At 50.5% G+C, this 20074-nt stretch overlaps 1 protein-coding gene across 1 annotated transcript; it reads right to left on the bottom strand.

The window, feature by feature from the left end:
* Positions 1 to 783: 783 nt before the first annotated feature.
* STRA8 (stimulated by retinoic acid 8) lies at positions 784 to 19136 on the bottom strand. Its single transcript, XM_068550156.1, has 8 exons — positions 18918 to 19136; positions 15068 to 15143; positions 14330 to 14414; positions 11333 to 11548; positions 10225 to 10510; positions 5592 to 5665; positions 3809 to 3920; positions 784 to 858 (listed from the first exon to the last, which is right to left on the bottom strand). The coding sequence occupies exons 1-8, from the start codon at positions 19107 to 19109 to the stop codon at positions 784 to 786; spliced, it is 1116 nt and encodes a 371-aa protein (XP_068406257.1). The 5' UTR covers positions 19110 to 19136.
* Between the last annotated feature and the right edge of the window lie 938 nt (positions 19137 to 20074).

Raw genomic sequence — 20074 nt, 5'->3', positions numbered from 1 at the left:
CCCACCCACACTATGGAGGGTAATCTGCTTTACTCAAGCTCTACTGATTTAAATGTTAATCTCTTCTAAAAAAAAATACCTTCATAGAGACACCTGGAATAATGTTTGACCAAATACCTGGGTACCGTGCCCTAGCCATGTTGACATATAAAATTAACCATCACACCCAGTGTACAGGCCCAGGGACATTTATGCACTCTTTGCCCAGGGGCCTCACCAGAAAGCACTCAGAACACTGTGGGATCTGGCTTGGACTCCATTCAGGAGTCTTTATTATCAGAAGAAGCAGATGTAGCTGATTCTACCTTGATGTCCTGGAGCACAGGGTTGAGGTCAACACTGTTCCTGGGCTCCTAGAACATGCAGGATGTGTGGTGGGCTCCAGAACTCTCTAGAACCCATCAAAACAATGTCCTGAACCCAGGTGTGCTGCAAGTACCCGGTGTCATGGGACAGATCCTGCCTGTCCTGTTCTTGAAAGGCTCGTGGCCTGGGCTTCAGGTGCATCCGGTACCCCCTGAATAGGAGCACAGTGGGAGCAGGTGTGTGCCCTGCAGCAGCAGGCCAGCACCTCATACCAAACAACCCTGAAAGACTGACACGGGGCCACACTCCTCTTAAATACTTTATAATAATCAGAAACTACAACCATCAAAATGCTTTCAGGACAGCCCACTCCAAAACATCCTGCAAGGCTGAGGCAGGGGCAACCTGGGCTGCCAGCATTCAAACCTGGAGACTGCCCGCCCTCCTTCATCCCCTCCTGCTCCCAGCCCTTCTACATCACAGATCTTCATCGTCAAACGTCTCCATGCACCTCAACATTATCATCTCATCGTCGACGGGAAGGTCTGGTTCCTGCAAAACACAGGTAGAAGAGGATTCAATTTTATTTAAGGGCTCTGGGCCTCAGGCAGAGGAGAAGGCCCCATCATCTCAGGCGTGCCCCCCTCCCTCTGTCTCTCCCCCACATCTCTTCAGTGGTATCTTCTTCTCCAGCTTCCAGCCAGGAAGTTAAGAGCAATGGGGGGCAGGGAGTCCATTTCTATTTCACTCCACTCAGTACTCTGTGATCTCCAGAAAGGCTTCTCCTGGATTCAACAGAACTGACTTCTTTCCTCTCCTGGAGATTTCTGGGATCCCATAAGAGAGACGGGGGCAATCTTAAAGCTTTATCCAAATGCCCTCAACAGAGGATGGTAAATTACACCATGATGCACCCACCAGCTGTTTCAAAAAAAAAAAAAAAAAAAAGGAATGAGATCCCTCTCTATCCGTAGGATAAACTATTTTAAAAGGGCAAGGTACAGAGCAATGTGTATAGTAGGCTACCATTTGTGTTTGAAAGATTCTGTAAATATCTGGAGAATATCTTTGGCTGGCTGTACAGAAACTGGTCATGGTAACTGCCTTCAGGGAAGGGAATGCGATAGTAAGCAAGGGACAGTGGTAGGCGAAAGACTACGTTTTCTTTGTATATCTTTTGGTAACTTTCGAACTTTAAATCATGTTCATGGGTTAGCTGTTTGGAGATAATTTTTTAAAAGAAACAGCGCTATGTCTGTTTAGCAAGGGTTTCTCAGTCCTTTAACAATGACCCCAGCCAACCTCTCTGACTCCCCATTACCTCTTCCCCTAACCGTACGTTCCTGGGTTTGTGTTCTTCCTACCTCTCCCCACCCCAGCAGAAAAATCAGCCCTGTAATTTGTTAGCCCTGATGGTTAGGGGTTGATCCCCTTGGGCCCTGGGAAGCACCCCTAATCCAGCCAACCATCTTATGAACGTGGGACCTGGTCCCCAGGGTGACGGCCAGATTGGGGGTGACTCTGCAAATGAAGCCTCTCCAGCTCTGGAGAACGGTCCTCACCTGCTGGGCTCTACTGATGGGGGCGGGGCGCACGAGAGCCAGGGGATCCAAGAGGGGGAACAGCTGGTAGAAGGAAAATCACCCAGGCCCATTGTTCAGGGTGAGGGTACGGCAAAGGTTGAGAAAAGAGGGAGTCGGAGCATAGTGGTTGCCCGGAGGCCAAGCGTCCTGGGAGGGAACCACACACTGAAGTCTCTATCACACAGAGTGCTTGAATGTCATTCCAAATGTTCTACTTCCTTAAGCCTCTGAAAACGGCGAAGAGGCATTTTTAAGCTGCAGATTTGTGAAAGCACTAGGCTGTGAGAGGTGTTTGCTGGAATTGGGTGCTGAAATGTGTTGAGTGGTGTTCCCTCTAATTCATATCCTCCTGAAACCCATTTGGAAATAGAGTCTGTGCAGATGTAAGATTAGTTAAGGATGTCAAGCTGAAATCATCTGGATTTAGGGTGTGCCCTCAATCCAAATGGCTGGTGTCCTTACAAGATGAGAGGGACGGAGAGATACACAGCAGAAGGCCATGTGAAGACGGAGGCAGTGACTGCAGTGATGCAGCTGCAAGTCAAGGGATGCTGAGGATTGCTGGGAGCCACCAGGAGCTAGGAAGAGGCAAGGAAGGATCCTTCCCTAGAGCTTTCAGAGAGAGCAGGGCCCTGCCAACACCTTAATTTGGCCTTCTGGCCTCCAGAGCTATGAGAGAATAGATTTTTGTTGTTTTAAGCCACCAAGTTCGTGGTAATTCGTAACGTCAGTCCTAGGAAACCAATACAGGTACTAATTAAGTTTCATCCAGCCACCTCCCATGAAGCTGATAGCGGGGAACAAACAGGGAAGAGAATGCAGTTGCCCTCTTTACAAACCATCTACCAAAGCCTGAGGCCTCCTGCACGAGGACACTCTTGAACAGCTTGTCCAAAATACAGATTTCTGGGGCCGCATCTCTCAACGCTGAATGGGCATCTTGGGCGTGGGGACAATGGGAGTCTGCATTTCCAATAAGCTCCCAAGGCGATTCAAGTCTGAGCACCTCTGCTTTCCATGGGTGCTCCAGCCCTGCCTGTTCTTTCTTTCCTGCCACGTGTAGAGAAAGGAAGCAGGGAAAGCAAAGACTGTCCCATCGATCCATTCTCAAAGCCTTGGTAAAGTGAACTGACTTCACTGTGTTGAGAGAAAGGGACACAGTGGTCAGAGCCAGCGGCCAAGGGTTGGGAGGTGGAGAGCAAAGCGCAGGGAAGGGCCCTGGCTCCAAGTGGAGATTCAAAGTGGTCTTGGCAGAGGGAAATGAAGGGTTCGCGGGAGGAGGGCCCCATGGAAAAGCTGTCCGAATTATTTGAGACATTTTCATCACTATCACTTACCTTTTTTAATGAACAGCTACAGTTTTGCTAAATTCGTGAGAAAATCCATGGCTATGAACCTGAAAGGGCCTGTCCCCGTGGCAGCTCAGGCGTAACCCTCTCCCCCCGTGGAAGCTTCCAGGAATGGACCTTCTAACCAAGACCCCCCACAGTGCATGTCCCTGAGGCTGCACAGTCAGCTTTTTGGAAGCAGAAATTAATATCCTTCAAAAGCTGGCAGCAAATATTACCCCAGGGTCTCCGAAGATGACGAAACGGTCCGGCCCCTTAGAAAGGCATCAAGGAGTCACACAACATGTAGGAATGCCTGCGAAGGGCCAGGCCCCTGAGGTCTGGTCCCGGCATCAAGGGACTCCCAGGCTCAGGTCTGCCCTGAAGAGCATCCCTCTGTCTCTCCCCTCCATTTCCCCGGACATCCTCCGTTTCACAGGATGCATTAGGCTGAAGTCAACCACCCGTGGAAGAACGCCCCCCCGCCGTGGTGTGAGCTGGGGGAGCTGTAACCGGGTCTCCCCTCCAGGGCCCTTCTCGCCCTCCGAGGGGAGGTGAGCCAAGGCCTCACTGTACTCTGCTCCATCCTACCTGTTTGAACTGAGTGTTAACACAGCAAAGGCCTTTAAAAAAATTGACGATCTGCATGTAGAGCTGAAACTTCTCCTCGGGATTTTCTGGGTTGCAGACAGCCAGCACGGAACTGACAGCAGAAAGGAGGAAGAAACAGCAAACCTTTAGAATCCTAACGTTCTACCTCTGTTTGTACCCACTAAAATATCTGGATTACAGTGGGAGCCAAGCACTTTGAAGCACGCAGCTGAGCCCTCCATGGAAGGCTTGCATGGCCCCAGTTCCAACACCATGTCTGGAACCTGCTGGGAAAGCGAGACTACAGGGAGGCAGGCTCGCGCGCCTAGCTTAGTGTTCTGAGCTGTGGCCTGTGGAACAAGGAGCGAGATTTCCTCTCCTCCCAGAGTCAGGCTCGTACAGCAACGCCACATGGTTCTGCTCCCACCGGTGGTTGCCCAGGCTCGGGGGGCTCAGGGCACGGTCAAGACCAGCCCCTTGAGATGCCTCCACTCAGGAGGTCTAACACGGAACACGGGCCTGGCGCAGAGGGCAGGCTGCTTTGCAGATTCCTTTCCTGCTGCTTCCTGGGACAAGGGGAGAAGCCTGCCAACAGGACCGTGAATCAGGCCTGGACAGCTGACTTCCTGCTGGAGTGAGGTCCCACAGTCAGCGTGGGAACCCCTGGCAGCAACCCCTGCCTTTTCTAGGGAAAATAGAAAAAAAAAATGTTTTAATTGGTTGTTTTTTGTTCCATCAGTAGAGTGAGGAGTTCCAAGTACACTTTGGCCACTTTTCAGCAAAATCGTCTTCACAGCCCAAGCCCAGCTCAGAAATAGGAGCGTATGTCTCCAGCCAGTTTCAGCCAAATCAGACTCCACACACAGCTGGGAAGAGCCTGAGTCACCAGGGAAAAGCGCTTTGAGATTCTGGGCAAGTCTGCCTGGGCTGGGGGCGGTGGGGTGGGAGCAGAGGAGCAAATGCTGACCTCTGATCTGCCTGCAGGCGGCCAGGGCTCCAGGCCGTAGCCACAGGCCTCGGGGAGAATGGAGATGTTCTTTGGGATCACGAGGACATGAATGTCAGCCTCACTCCCAAGGCAGAAAAACTAAATTTTCTTGCTTCTTTTTAGCCAGCTAGCCAAAGGGCCTGTGCCTTCAGGCTGTAAGACCACAGCTTTTCAAAGTAGCAAGGGAATTTCCAGCCTACACTTTCTTTCTGAGAAAACACACCTGTTTTCTTTTTTTAAAACAAGCTGCTTCTTGTTTTAACATCTCCCCAGATGCTCTTCTCACTTCAGGGGGTCAGCCATCCCCTCCTCCCCTCCTTCCACATCCTTCCCATCAGCACTGTGAAAAGCAGCTTCTCCCCTTGTGCGACTCAGAGCTCAGGGCACCGGGCCCGTTTCCACGTTGGCCCCGGCTCTCTGTGCCCCAGAGGCCCCCCCACCCACCTCTCGGAGCAGACCGACTGCTGTAACCTGCCCATGGCCACCTCACCCCGGGGAACAGTGCAGCACAAGCAACCTGGAGTTGATAACCTGCTGTGTCTCAGCCCTGGGCCACGATGGAAGAACTGTCTACTCTGAAGAAGCCCCAGACAACATCATCCCCAGGGCAATGGCACAATCCTAGGACCTGCTTTGAATCACAGAAAAAAGTGGATTTCCAAGAACTTCCACTGAATTATGCTCCCTTCTGAGAGGCTGCAGGGGAGAGGCTCGTAAACACCCCAAGAGGGGTGCCCATGCACACACACACTTACACACTCGGATACACACACAGTCTCACACCCCCTTCTTCACCTGGAGCTAGATGTACTTGGAGCCTCACTTTTGTCCCGGAAACTTGCCACATCGAAGGCATCTTCAAAAAGGATCTGAAAGGAAGCACAAAACTTCATGTGTCAGAAATACCCCTACACTTTGATGTTTGCTCTGGGTGGCTGGGGGAGAGATGTGTAGAAAGCCTCTCTAGCCCTCAGCCCCAAATGGGTGCATGTTAAAGCTGAGGCCCAAACCCAGGCTCTCTGCTTGGTGACCTTTCCAGAGGATGAGTATTAAGTTCTTGCCCACCCAGAACAAACTGCCAACCCCGAGAGGTGGCTGAGAGACGGGGAAGCACTGGGGACCATGGTCTCCTCCTTTTAAAGAAAGCGGGAGCTTAGGTGCAAGATGCAACAGCCAGAGGTGAACCTCAGTTTACACTGGAAAGGGCTCATCTACACCTCCCGAGGGGCAGAGACTATCTGAGCCCAGGATCCACAATCTAGCGGTTTCATGCCAGGGCAGCTGAACAGAGGTTAAGGGGGCTCTGGGGTTAAGCTGCAGGAAAGCCGACTCCCAGCCCTGCCACTCCCTAAGCTGTGACTTAATTTCCCAAATCCCAAAGGGAATCACAACAGTGCCTACCCATAGGGATGCTGCAAGAATTAAATGATGTATGGGAAGCAGCTGGCACATAATAATAGCTCAAATATGCTAGCTATTATTGAATACTATGTGCTTTGTAAAAGAAACACACGTTCATCTTGGAAATTTTGGAAAATAGAAACAAAGTTAAAATCACTGAGAAACAATCCCACCCAGAGATGTCCATTGTTGACATACTGATCTGTTTCCTCCAGTCATTTCCCCGAGACATATTATAGCATATATTTCCAATTTTGGAATCTTGCTATTTAGAAAGTTCTCAGTTCTGCTTTTTAAAAATCTGTTGATGAATATTAAATATTCCACGGGAACATGATATACACTTAGCATTGCAGGATTTAGTAAATAAAGATACAGGATGCTTGGTTAAATTTGAATTTTACATAAAGAATGAATAATTTTTTAGCATACAAATGTCCCAAGTATTGCATGGACACTCTTATATGAAAATTTTAACTAGGTGTGCTTTTTTACCCCTTCTATGTGGGAGTCAAGAGGGCATTCTCTGATCCTAGTTGGCAAGTTCTAGCAGGTTCCCCAGGGTCTCCTCTTCTCTTACCTGGGGACACATTGCTCTTTGTCTTGGACAGAAGGGGTCCTTCTGTCTGCCGTTCACGTCTTTTTTTTTTTTTTTCTTTTTAAAGTTTTTTATTCTTTGATGTGGATCATTTTTTTTAAAATTTATTTTGTAATTTAAACACGCTGCCAGATTTTTTTATGAAAAACATCTTCATATTCCAGATTGATTTTTTTTTTTAATTAATTAATTTATTTATTTATGGCTGTGTTGGGTCTTCGTTTCTATGCGAGGGCTTTCTCTAGTTGTGGCAAGCAGGGGCCACTCTTCATCGCGGCGCGCGGGCCTCTCACCATCGCGGCCTCTCCCGTTGCGGAGCACAGGCTCCAGACGCGCAGGCTCAGTAATTGTGGCTCACGGGACCAGTCGCTCCGCGGCATGTGGGATCTTCCCAGACCAGGGCTCGAACGTGTGTCCCCTGCATTGGCAGGCAGATTCTCAACCACTGCGCCACCCGGGAAGCCCGATCATTTTTAAAGTATTGAATTTGTTACAATATTGCTTCTGTTTTATGTTTTGGTTTTTTGGTGGCAGGGCACGTGGGATCTTAGTTCCCCAACCAGGGATTGAATCCGACCCACTGCATTGGAAGGCGAAGTCTTAACCACTGGACTGCCAGGGACGTTCCCCACTTCATGTCTTCTTACAATTCACTTTCCCTGAACTGAATTCCCTGGGACTCTGGAATTGTGAATTGTCCTCCTGGCTTTCTGGACATTTTCTGGTGTCCTTCTTTTTGATATCCCTTTGGTCACCTCAGGATTTGGGAAGGGGTCACTGAAAGGCCTAGGCTCCTGTGTCCATCAGCACAGAAGCCCATTGTCTCCGTGTTCCTCCCCAGCAGGCCTGAGGCAGGGACGCAGGACCTAAATTCCTTCCCTCAAATCAATCAGCCCATCACAATCACAGGCCACATACCATCCTCACCTGTGCAAACCCCTCTCACAAACCAGCTCTTGGGGGCAGCATGGCCAGGCTCTGAGGTCCTTCTGGGGCACCCAGCACACTTACGGGGCCGCACCTCTCAGAAGTGAGGGGCACTGGCCACCTGATCCCGAGTCCAGGGGTTGGCCCCAAACGCAACTGTTCCACAGTAGAACCTCTCAGGTGGACCAGGAGCTGCAGAGGTTTCACTGCAACTAATTTAGAAGCCACAGCAGGAGTAAGTGGCTCTGTCCCTACCCTGGGCATAACTGTCATCTGCCCCACTCACCTTGTCACTCGGCCCTGGGCTGGCCCAAGCTTGGGGACGGCGATGCAGGCAGAGCCCTGCTCTGGGCACGGCTAAGAGACTCTGCTGCCAGCTTCCCTCGACACCAGAAGAACGTGAGCCCTTAGCCCTTCCTGAAAAAGCCCAGACAAGCTGCTTCTGTGATTTGGAGACATTAGATTCTGGGGTTTTCTCTTTGGGTCTGCTCTTCCTTGAGGAAAGGTTTGTGCTGCAAACACGTGTGCAGTCAGCTCAGTTTGACAGAATTTTCATCCATTTGACATACGTTTTCTTTTGCCTTCTTTGTTGTGGGACCCCAGGGCCAGGCACTTTGAGGCTACAAAGACATCTAGCCTGGCTGATGCTTGCCTTGGGTTGAGGTCTTTTGGGGCTGGTTGTCTGGCCCTGCTTTGGCCATTATGGAGGAGAGCTCACATCCTCTCATGGTGGACCCAACTATTCGTAGTCAGATCAGAAGCCATAGTCCAGTGGAGTGGCGAATGGCGGGTGGGGAGGGGGCATGGGTGGTAGCGGTTGACTGTGGCATATCCGCCCTGCGAATTCCCTCGACTAACACCCGCGGTCATCAGTCACCTGGGGTGCTTGTTCAAAATGCAGATTCTGAGCCACCCCCTCGGGGACTCGGATTCAGTGGGTCTGGGGTACTAGCCAGGCACCTGCCTTTTTTTTTTTTTTTTTTTTTATAGATTTATTTATTTGGCTGCCTCGGGTCTTAGTTGCGGCACGTGGGATCTTCGTTGCGGCATGCGGGATCTTTAGTTGAGGCATGTGGGATCTAGTTCCCTGACCAGGGATAGAACCCGGGCCCCCTGCATTGGGAGCACAGAGTCTTAGCCTCTGGACCACCAGGGACATCCCCAGGCTGAGCTCCACTTGAGAAGCATCAGGGGAGATCATGGAGGATAGAGCATAAACAGGTGACCAAAGGGCAGAGACTTGAAAAACTCTGTGCTGAAGGATACAATGCTTGAAGCAGGAACTATGTGCCCTGGACTTGCTAGGACACATGCTAGGCCTGGTCTGTGAACTGGAAGGACTGGGCAAGGTGACCACTGCTCTCCTGGCCCGGGCCCTGGTGGCTGGGAAACCTCCCAGAGGACGGGGCCTCGAGAGCTGGCCCCCAGCATCAGAGGCACTTGGAGGAGGTTCTCTGGCTCTAAGACTCCCCAGAGAGACACTGGACGTCCCCTCCAAGGGACCACCCGCGGAGGAGTATTTGGAAAGTCAGGGCAAAGCAGGGGGTGGGGTCCATGGAAGCTAAATGTCCCGCAAAGCACTAGACAGGCGCGGAGAGCAGAGCCGCAAGTGGTAGCAGCAGCCTTCTGAGGCTGTCCTAATTCTGGAAGAGCAGCTGAGGGGCCCAGTTGATCTCAGCGCTGAGCGGACCGCGAACCTAACGCCACCCAATGCTCTGCATGGCTCACCATGGCCGTTCTTGCTGCTTGCACGCCGAGAAGCACATTTACAGCAGAGGCGTGGTTGCCTCCTCTGCGTTCTGCAATGCTCTTTGGGGTGGGAGCTGACCTGCTCTCAGGGATTGGGCCTGATTAGTCCTATCTCGATTACTCATTGGCTCAGTAATCTAGCAATATGACCAATTCCGGCCAATGAGAGGGCAGGAGAGGTATGGTGCAAATTTCTGGGAAAGGTCTTCCTTGACCCTTAAGAAAGAGGCACAGGGAATCTTTTCTCCTACCTGATGTAGAGAAGGAATAACAACTTGATTGCTACCAGCTGCCGTTCCACAGTCACCACACGGGGTGGGGGAAGTGGGTTGGGGAGGGAAGGTGAGATGCCGCCCTTGAGACGAGGCAGAGCAGGGAGACGGAAAGAGCCGAGTCGGCGGCGACATCGCAGGGAGACGAAGCGGAAGTCCTCCTGCCTCGGGCCCTCCCTGGGTGTGCCGAGTACATTTCCTCTTGGTTTAAAGAGCGAGCAACTTGAAGCCGAAAGAATCCTAGTGCATACAACCTTCTAAACCTTCTTTTCTGTAATCCCCATGGAAAGGCCAGGAAAGTAGCAGGGGAAAAATAACTGTGGTTCTGTGGTTGCGTATACTATGTCGGGAAAATCAGAAACTTACCGCGCGCCCCAGAATCCAAACAGCACCTCCAAGTTACTGTCTGACCCGGGCAGCTCCCTGGCGTCTCCAGGCAGAGGTGATGCCCACCCTCCACCCCACCCGTCGGTCCGCTCACCTCCTCGGGGGTGGAGACGAGCGAGCAGCTGGCCCCCTGGCTTTCCACGCCGCTGTCCTTCACGCTGCCCTCGGCGCAGGCCGGCTCCTGACAGGCCCCCGCGAGGCCCAGGAGGCCGCTGTGCTTCTGCGCCCAGGCCTGCAGGAGGCTGGCCTTACTCTCCTCGGAGAGGGTCTGCCACAGGTGGGAGATGGCCGCAGACACGATGGGGAGGGTCACCTCCTGCGAGGAGACGATCCCGTTCCCGGTCAGAAGGTCCATCGTCTGCTTGTAAAAGTTGAGGTACCTGCAACAGAAAGGGCAGCAACTCCCGGACCTGAAGCCGGTGGCCCGGGGTCCCGCCCAGGCCGGCTCCTCGGGATCCCGTGGTGGCGGGGAGAGGGGAGGCGTGCACAGCACACAGGCCTTGCCCGCGCTGTGCTTCACCAGGGACTCAGCCTCACTAGCCGCCGCCTGCCTTGCCACTTGCAGAGTAGAAGCTATCTGGGGGGCCGTGGGCGACTTAGCTTTGTGCTTCGCGGTCCCTCCCCAAGTCCTCCCAGCGCCCCCTGTGAAGCGCTCTGCGGGACAAAAGAGAGGATGAGAGGCAGGGCAGGCTCAGCTCTCCCCCCAGGGGAAAACTGCTTCAAGTTTAGAGCCCAGACACGTGCAGATGTGATATGACCTCGCTTTAGTTTGGAAGCTGTGGAGCGAGCCTCCTTCTACTGGACCCGCCCCTCCCCCGTGGATGTGGGGGGCCTCAGGTCTGTGGAGGAGCGGTGAGGGGCGGGGGGAATCTGAGCCATCCAGCCACTGCCTTTCTTACCCCAAGATTAGTAATGCTGCTGAAGCAGACCTGTGGTGTGTGTGTGTGTGCAGTGGGGGTGGCTTTAGCCCTCATATCCCACCCACGGGCCCCCCAAAGTCACCCCAAATAAAGTCGGTCTAAGGAAACACAGTTCACGTGCTATGCAGATGTGGCTTCAGGACTATTTCTCTGGCTCCTCTGCCAACCTCATCCCTGAGCCCCCGCCATGTGGAAATCCTGGAGCTTCCATGACTCGGGGCCTGCAGGATGCCCCAGGTGGAGCACCTGTCCCCTTCCCCACAGGGGCCCAGCTCTTCACACCGTTCAAATTCCAAGAGGTCTGGCAGCAAGGTAACTGGGGAGTTTAAGAGCGCCACTTTTTTCTCCTCTTCCTCCTCCTGCTCTTCCTCATCCTCTTCCTCCTCTTCCTGGTCCTCCTCCTCCTCCTCCTCTTCTTCCTCCTCAAACTCCTTCCCGACTGCCTCGATTGAGCACCAGGTGTCGGAACCTTTCTGATGAACTGTATTTAACACCAGACTGGGGAGGAAATGGAAACCAGGTAATCCCTCATGAACATCAAGACTGAAATTCTTGACACAGTTTTAGCATATATAGACTAAAGAGAAAAAAAAACCTATATGATCATCTCAATAGGTGCAGAAAAGCACTCGGCAAAATTCAACATCCATTCATGATGAAAACTCTCAGCAAACTAGGAATAGAAGGGAATTTCCTCAACCTAATAAAGGGCATCTACAAAAAACCTACAGCTAACATCATACTTAACAGTAAAAGACTGTTTCTCTGCTAAGATCAGGAATAAGACAAGGATGTCCTCTCTTACCACTTCTATTCAAAATTGTGCTGGAGATTATAGCCTGTCCAATAAGGTGAACCAAAGAAATAAAAGGTGTACAGATTGGAAAGAAGAAATAAAACTGTCTTTATTTGCAGACAATGTGATTACCTATGTAGAAGATCCCAAAGAATCTACAAATATGTGACCAGAACTAAGAAGGAAGCAAGGTTGCAGAATACAAGGTCAATATACAAAAACCAATAGTATTTCTATATATTAGCAATGAATAATTGGAAATTGAAATTTTAAAAAGTACCATTTACAATAGCACCAAAAACCATGGTTAAATACTTAGGTTTAAACTAAAAGCTCCATCTAGAAAAGAAAAAAATGAATAAGTTGGGCATTATAAAGTTTTAAATTCTGCTCTTCAGAAGACAGTTTTAAGAGACTGAAACAACATGACACAATTTGGAAAACCAGGACTTGTACCCAGAATCTCTTCATGCTGATAGGAATAATCCCCAAGGTATCAGATTGAGATAAAAAGCAAGTGTGCCAGAAGAAAACATAGGAGAAGTCTCAACCTCTCTTTCTCTCTCTCTAATCTCAGAGTGGAGGAAGTCTTTCTGACTATTCACCCAACATCAGGTGCCATTACAGATGGACAGATTAGACTTAATTTTTGCATGGACAAAACAAAAAACAGAAACATTGAAAGCAAAATAGGAAAACAACCAACCAAGGTACAATTGTCTGTAATCCATATACTAGAAAGAGAGCTAATTTCTTATGATACATAAAGCCCTTCTACCACTAAATAAGAAAAAGACCACCAACCCAACAGGAAAATGGGCAAAGAATAGGTTAAAAAAAGCTCCCAGGAAAGGAAATACAAATGATCCTGAACAAAGGCACTTAAGTTCACTCATAATGTAATTAATTAATTAAAATATAATAATTATAAAATGTAATTAATCTATTCCTCTGCTGGTACCACAGTTTTAATTATTGTAGGCTTACAATAATTCTAGTGAAAAAAATCCTAATTAATATGATTCTGAAAGAAATTTAGTCATCCTCATGTGGATAAGTGATACAAGTATTAATAAGATTTTAGTATGTGATAGTGGTCGTATGTGAAATCAGGAAGGAGAGGATGGCTTATGTAATAAATGTGGTGGGATCAGTAGCTAACATCTGCCTCACTGAGATCATCTCCCAGGCTGATTTCCAGGTGGGGCTAGTCTGATTTGTAAAACGTGGCCACAAACACCCTGCCACGTACACTCAACACACACACACACACACACACCCCACTCTTGCCTCCGCCCCCCGACGACCAAAGCAGTGCAGAGTGTGATTATAGGTGATCGTGTCCTTCTAATACTTTTCTGTATTCTCACGTTGTCTACAATGTGAATTTAATTTAATTTAATAATCTATCATTTCCCCGATTATTTCCCTTAGGATATAATACACATTTATTGTTTAAAAAAATTGGAAAATACAGTAAAGCACGGAGAAGAAAATAAAATTCATCAGTAGTAACCCCACCGACAACAAGAGGAAACAACATCACTTCACCTCGGCGGGCTCTCAGGAGGTTCTGACAGTAAGCAGTTCGCAGTCCCCTTTTCAGAGTGAGTAAAATTGTTTATACACGTACTCCTGTGCCTCCTGAGAGGCCAGCCTGAATGTACACTGTGCTGGGCACGCCCTGGGGCCACCAGAGGTGATGAGGGCCTGGCCATTGTCCCCAAAGTCCAGGCCGCTCTCAAAGCAGCTGTGCAGGATGGTGGTACAGGGCCTGGGTCATCCTTTGAGAGCACAGCAAAGACTAAGTCTACAAAGTACACATCAAAAAGTGCGAGAGTTAAATGTTCAAAATGAGATCATAAAAGTACGAGAAAGACATTGCTCGAATCAGCCTCTCTTGTCTGACTGTGACATTATAAAGGAGGTTCCCCTTTCAGCATCTGTGACACCTGGGTGTACTACTTTTCCTTTCCTCTCTGAAGTTCAGTTTGGTTTTTCTTGGGTTCCTACGAAGTTTGGAAAGTAGGCAGAGATTTGGATTTTCATTATTTTCATATATATCCTCAATAAAGCCATTAGGTGAGTTTCTTTAAAAGCTATAACATGGTATGAACACTGTGATCTCATTTCTCTACAAAATAATGTGCAAAATGAAAAAAACTAGGATATTCTTTAAGATTAACATTGATTTTCTTTGAGTGGTGAGATAATATGTATTTTAATTTTCTTTTTTGGGCATTTCTGTCTTTTTGACATTTTCTGTTAATAAGTAGGATTTTCATAATCGGGAAAAAATCCAGTGCGTGTGATTCGAATAACATAGAAAAGAAATCTCTCCAGCACAAGACTGTTCTAAACAGGTAAGCAGCACCTCTTCCTCGGTTCTGCGTTCTGGAGGGGAAAGGTGGGCTGTGGAGCTGCAGCAGCACTGTGGTAGTAGAACAGCAGATTCTAGGTCTCCTGGTGCTTGGGTGTCTTACCTGGGATTTCTGGAGTACATGCTGGCATATTCTTCCTTGACCTCCTCTAAGCTGTTTACATTCCCATCCTCCAGGTTGAAGGATTCTATGAGGGAAGTTGAAGTCAAGGGTCACACATGATAAAGTTGGGCCTTTGTCCAGTCTCTCCTGCCTTTCTGGCCTGGGTGGACCATGGGTGGTCGCTGAGCCCACCCAGGTTCAGTGTTAGGGAGTCAAGAGCCCAGTTTCACCTCTCCTGTTAGGTGTGGGGGGAGAGCACTAGAACAGGGGAAGAGTTTCTTGAACTGGACTTTCTCAGTCAAGACATGGAAAGTACCCCTTTCAGAATTCGGCTTCCACTAGCTTATGAAACCCAAATTCCCAGCCAGCCATGTCTCCCAGCCTCAGTGCAAGGAAGGGAGACAGCTTCTGCCCTTTGCTTTTGAGTTGGACAGGCCCCAGTCCACTTCTCTGGCCTCTCTGACCTGAGGAGTTCAGGCACCCTTCAACAGCACCTAGGAAGGAACTCATCATGCTCACACAGCCTGCTGACGTCTGTCTGTCCTGCCAGACGCTAAGCTCCCTGAGGACAGGGGCATGGATCTCACCGTACCCCTGGCCCAGGTGCAGTGCCTGGCACACAGTAGGCTCTCAATAAATACATGTTCACTTGGCTTAACCCAATCTCCCTGTTTCCAATAGAAAAACAAACCAGCCCTTTCCTGGGAGGTAGAGGGGTGGCAGGTAGGGATCTCTTACCTTTCAGCTTCAGCAGATTATCCAAGGTTTGTTCCAGTTCCTGAATATGATTCTTCGCCTTATTCAAAACCTGCCACTGAGGACAGAGACAGACAGTGCGGAAAAGTCAGGCTCCCACCACAGAGATGGTTTTGCGGACACAGGAGCCCCTTTCCCGGCCTGAGGCCACCCTCCCTCGGGGGCAAAGCCCCAGTCCTTGACGCTGTCGACAGAAAAGGTAGGAAGTTTGCTCTGATCCACAGAAGGCATGACATTTACTTTGTATTCTGGAAATGGTTCTCACAGAAATATCACAGTATTTGGAAACAATTAAGCTGAGCTCAGCAGACAACTAGGGTTGCACACTACTATATACGCTACATGAAGTCGGCGTGGACGGTGACGGCACAGGTGGCCTGATGGATAGAGCTGCAGGCGGCACGAAGGCCCATTAACTTCTGCTCGCTTGTCCCAGTGTGCGACCGGCAGGTTAACATTAAACGTGCTAATATTGTTTGTTTGCTAAATGCGTACACTCTAGTTGATCTAAACATTTATCAAGTGCTCTATCAACTTGAACTCTGAATTTCCTATTCTGCAAGAGTAGAATCACAAGCATTTCTGCCCTCCCTCCCTCCCTTCCTTCCTTCTGTACTGTATGTAATATTACTACAGTCAAAATGGTAACTGCAAGATTATCCAAAAATGAGAAACGCTAAATATTGTTTATTATGCAGACACCCGATGCCTGTCAGGAGTCCCACACCTTCATCAGGAATGTATGAGGGCAAAGCTGTGTGCTCAGCCCGGAGACACAGAGTAAACAAGACAGCCCTGCTTTCAGGCCGCTGACATTCTAACAGGGAAGATGAGCATGGAAACAACCACTCAACGCACAAAACACTTAACAACTACGTGTAACCCGCGCTAGAATTCAGTAAGCGCCGCAAAGCGCTGTGGGAACGCACGGCAGCGGGAGGAGGGGCCCATCTAACTGGAGGGCTCGATGGAGCAGGGCATCTGCGCAGCTGAGCTCAGCTGAGCCCCGGATTATGCATGGACTCTGAAGGGCTGCGGGATGCAGGCCTCGCTCAGGGAGCTGCGGAAAGAAAGGAGATGGGGAGGCGGTGGGAGAGGACGCCACAGCAGCCAGGGGCCCACAGCCCAGGGGCTGCCATTCTAGATTCCCACTGCCCTGGCTGGTGCGCAAGAAGACTTGAGGGGAGCTCACAGCACAGCGCTCTGCAGACCCAAAAGACAGCGACAGGAGAACACGGTGGACTACAGGACCTCCTTTAGAGCAGGGGCCACCTGCTGTCTTACACCATCTGCTGCCCCCGGCCCACTCCGGCTTCAGGATTATACCGTTGGGTCAGCAAGGACTCTGTCCCCTCTTCGGACACGAGGGGCTGACAGGTGGCCCGAACCTCAGGCTTGTTCTTAGAGTGAGGCGAGGACTTTCTAGTCCTCTGGTCCAGGCCGGTCAGCTGTGTCCACACAGCCGGGCCACCCCACGCTCACCTCGCAGTCTCACTACGTCAACTGGACCAGCACAGAGCCAGGTAAGCCGGGTGCGATTCATTGAAATTCTGTTTCTAGAACGGTTTTGGCAGGCTGATTTTCTTAGGACCTTTGTTTGGGTTGAATTGTGTTGCCCTAAAAAAGATATGTTGAAGTCCTAACCCCCAAACTTGTGAGTGTGACCTTATTTGGAAATAGGGTCTTTCTAGAGGTAATCAAGTTAAAAAGAGGTCATTAGGGTGGGCCCTAATCCAGTATGAACCAGTGTCCTTATGAAAAGGGGGAATTTGGATGCAGAGACAGACACACACAGAGGGAAGACAATATGAAGACACAGGGAGAAGACGGCCATGTAACTGGAGTGATGGCTCTGTAAGCCAGGGAACGCCAAGGATTGCCAGCAAATGCCAGAAGCCAGAAGAGGCAAGGAAGTCTTCTCCCCTAGAGCCGTCAGAGGGAGCACGGCCCTGTGGACACCTTGATTTTGGACTTCTAGAGGCCAGACCTCTGAGACAATACATTTCTGTTGTTTTAAGCCACCTGGTGTGTGGTATTTTGTTTTGGCAGCCACAGACAACTAGTAAGACCTTGCTACCACACATACGTGCATCTCACTCTTGTAGAACAAATCCTTTCTCCATGGACATTACAAATGCAAAATTCAGGGTTGTCCCTCCAGCACGAAAGAGAAAGAAGGAGAGGACAGAAAACATCTGATTTCCAGACTGCCCTCTGGCTGTGCCCTTCCAGGCAAACTGTCTAACTTTCTGGAGCCTCACTTTCCTAAGTGATACTCCTAAGTGATACTAACATTCTGAACCACATATGACCATGCTATGTTTTTCATGCTACTATACTGCTAAACTCCACAGCAGGCCTCAGGAAGCCATGACTGTTGTCCCCGTTTAACAGGTGTGTTAACTGAAGCTTAGTGAGTAACCTGCCTCACGTGGACCGAGGCCAGTTAACATGCAGGCTCTCGACCACCACGTCGTGAGGTGTGAGTTTTAGGGGCTGCAAAGGGTTCTCCTCCAGATTCACTCCCACTCCTTACTGCCAGCCCTGAGTGCCTGTTCTTTCTTCAGCTGTGCTGCAGTCTGTGCACACTTCTTCACTGGCCAATGACAGGGACTTCGGGGTTTTCGTCACCCAGGGGACACAGAGCAGAGCTGTGCTGGACAAGCTCTTTGCCGAGAGGCCCAGGTGTGGACTCTCCCTCCCCACCCTCACCTGAGTCCCGAGCCCCTGAGCCTGGCCCAGCCGGGGAGTAGCCCTCCCCGTGCCTCTCCCGCCACAACCTATCGCCTTCCAGAGGAGCACGTGGGACCTCTGTTGAGATTCTTCCAGCCCCACTTGGAGCCCTGCACAAGGGCGCTCTGGGCGCCTTCCTCTAATTTCCACAGAGGCCCTGGCCCTGTGCCCACTGAGGGGCTCTTCTGTGTGCCTGCCCTCAGCAAGGCTCCGGCGCCAGCTCCGGAAGCAGGATGCTCCCGCCAGTCAAATGGTCCCTCTCCATAAGTGCAGCTCTGCTGAAAGCACCAGCCCAGAGGGAAACCCGCTGTCTGGAAGCAGTTGCAGGGCATTGGGCTGGTCCAGAGAGATGGACGGGGAAAGAGGGCCAGGTCTGGAGCCCCAAACCAGGCCTCCTCCTGGACCTGCCACCAACTAGCTGACAGGTCCCGTCTGGACTCCAGTTCCCCCCTCTGTTAAAAGAGGGTGGGGGACCTTGAGGCTGTTGGGGACCTCTCCCCTGTTGGAGACCTCCTAAATGCTTCCCGCAGTGATACCCACTCCACTCTTCCACCACCACCCAAACCCACCGGAACCTTCTGTGCTCCACCAGAGGCACTGATCAGCAATGAAAAAGCTGTATAAGGAGAAAGGCAAAATTAAGATCAGGAAAAAATAAATGCCTACCTGGAGAGCCCTGTCGCCTAGGGAAAGACCTGGTTGATGCATGAAAACTGAGAGGCACACACGGGCATGTATTGGGGGGTGTGCTTTGGGGTATGTGTGTGTGCTTGGGCTGGGGACATAGGGTCTGGGCAGCTGCTAGAGGCTCACCACTGCCCGTGAGAGGGATGGGCGTTGCAGTCACTGGCTCACCGGGCCTCTCGGGCCGTCACTTCCCCTCCGAGGCCAGGCTTGTCTGCAGCGGGTAGGTAAGGCCCGGCTCTCAGGCTTTACCCACATGCAGCAGCAGACAGAGCGCCATGAGGGGTCCGCAGCTGACCGCTGACCTGCCCAGGCCGCAGCCCTCGGGGGCAGGAGCTCCAGGCCAGTCCCCATCTCGGCTCCACAGTCCCTCCACGCGTGGGACCTTTTCCTCCCTACCCTCAGGTCCCCGTACCTTTGAGGCTGTGAGATCGGAGTGGGAGTAAACGATCTTGCTGAGGCTGCTGAAGAGGGCTGCCAGGGTGGCTCGGTGGCGGGCCTGGGACAGGCGTCTGCGGGCCACGCGCGGCTCGACCTTTTGCAGCTGTGCCGGGGGCCGGGGCGTTGCTCTGCCACTGGGGTTGTTGTCTTCTCCAGAGGTCTCCATGAGAAGCTGCAATGTACTAGCCTTTGTTTGGCCCTAAATAATAAAGATACAACGTTAAAGAAAAAGGAAGATGGATTGAAGCAGAAAGAAAGGGAAAACAACTCCCAAGTAAAAGGTCCCAAACCAATGAGTCTAATCGATGACAGATACACAATAAATAACAGATGATAAAAAATCTGTTATTGAAGCTCGACTCCTAAAACACAAGGTGCTCATATCTGACTTACAGTTGAAGGGCACAGCTGCTTTACACCAGGAAGTTTCCAGGACCTTGCAGGTACTCACCAGACGCTTGTTAATTGACCACAGTGGCCAAGGAGAGCAAGCCGTACCCTGAGATCCCATTCTTTAGTCTGTCAGAGGTGGAACAAGTATGTGTCCCACCCTTTGAGGTCTTTCCTACTGTGAGAAGGCACCCCTCTTTGAGTTGGGAAGTAGTTACACAGGTGTATGTAGTATATGAAAAAAAATCCATCAAGGTGTATTCTTTAGATTCGTGAACTTTCCCGCATATATACTGTACCTTCGAAAAGAAGAGAATGCACTCTTCTACATGTGAAAGCAAAAAGGCACGTGACGGCAGAGAAGTGGAAGCTGGTTTGCCTTGAACTGCTTCCAGTGGGTTCTGAAAATGATCATTATGTTGTCCTTGGTCACATCTAACTTTACAAATCAGGAGCCCTTCTCTAAGAGAGGCGGTTCTAAGGCTGATAATGTAACGGTTTTAATAAAAGATTGAGCCATGGATGGCTCTGCCAGCAATTTGAACAGGGGGCTGCATTGTCATCCCCTCTATACTCGCAGGAGGTGCTCAGCACTGGGGTTTGAGTGAATTAGGATGGGAGTTCTCTGCGGGGTCTGCTCTCCCCTGAGCACAGTTCTGCTGGGCAGAGACAATGCATGACCTGGGTCGGTTTTGGTGTATGTCAGCCACCTGGCGAGACCGCTGAAAATATACATGCCCA

Source organism: Eschrichtius robustus, chromosome 8 (assembly GCF_028021215.1).
Source record: "Eschrichtius robustus isolate mEscRob2 chromosome 8, mEscRob2.pri, whole genome shotgun sequence".
NCBI classification, from domain to species: domain Eukaryota; kingdom Metazoa; phylum Chordata; class Mammalia; order Artiodactyla; family Eschrichtiidae; genus Eschrichtius; species Eschrichtius robustus.
The sequence above is the reverse complement of the archived record's forward strand: the minus strand, read 5'-3'. Positions and strand labels throughout refer to the sequence as shown.

Coding starts and splice junctions, on each gene's coding strand:
- STRA8 (XM_068550156.1), bottom strand. CDS start 19,109: ATGGAGACCTCTGGAGAAGACAACAACCCCAGTGGCAGAGCAACGCCC. Junction 15,144..18,917: donor CCGATCTCACAGCCTCAAAG/GTACGGGGACCT, acceptor CTCTGTCCTCAG/TGGCAGGTTTTGAATAAGGC. Junction 3,921..5,591: donor CCAAGTACATCTAGCTCCAG/GTGAAGAAGGGG, acceptor TTCTGCTGTCAG/TTCCGTGCTGGCTGTCTGCA.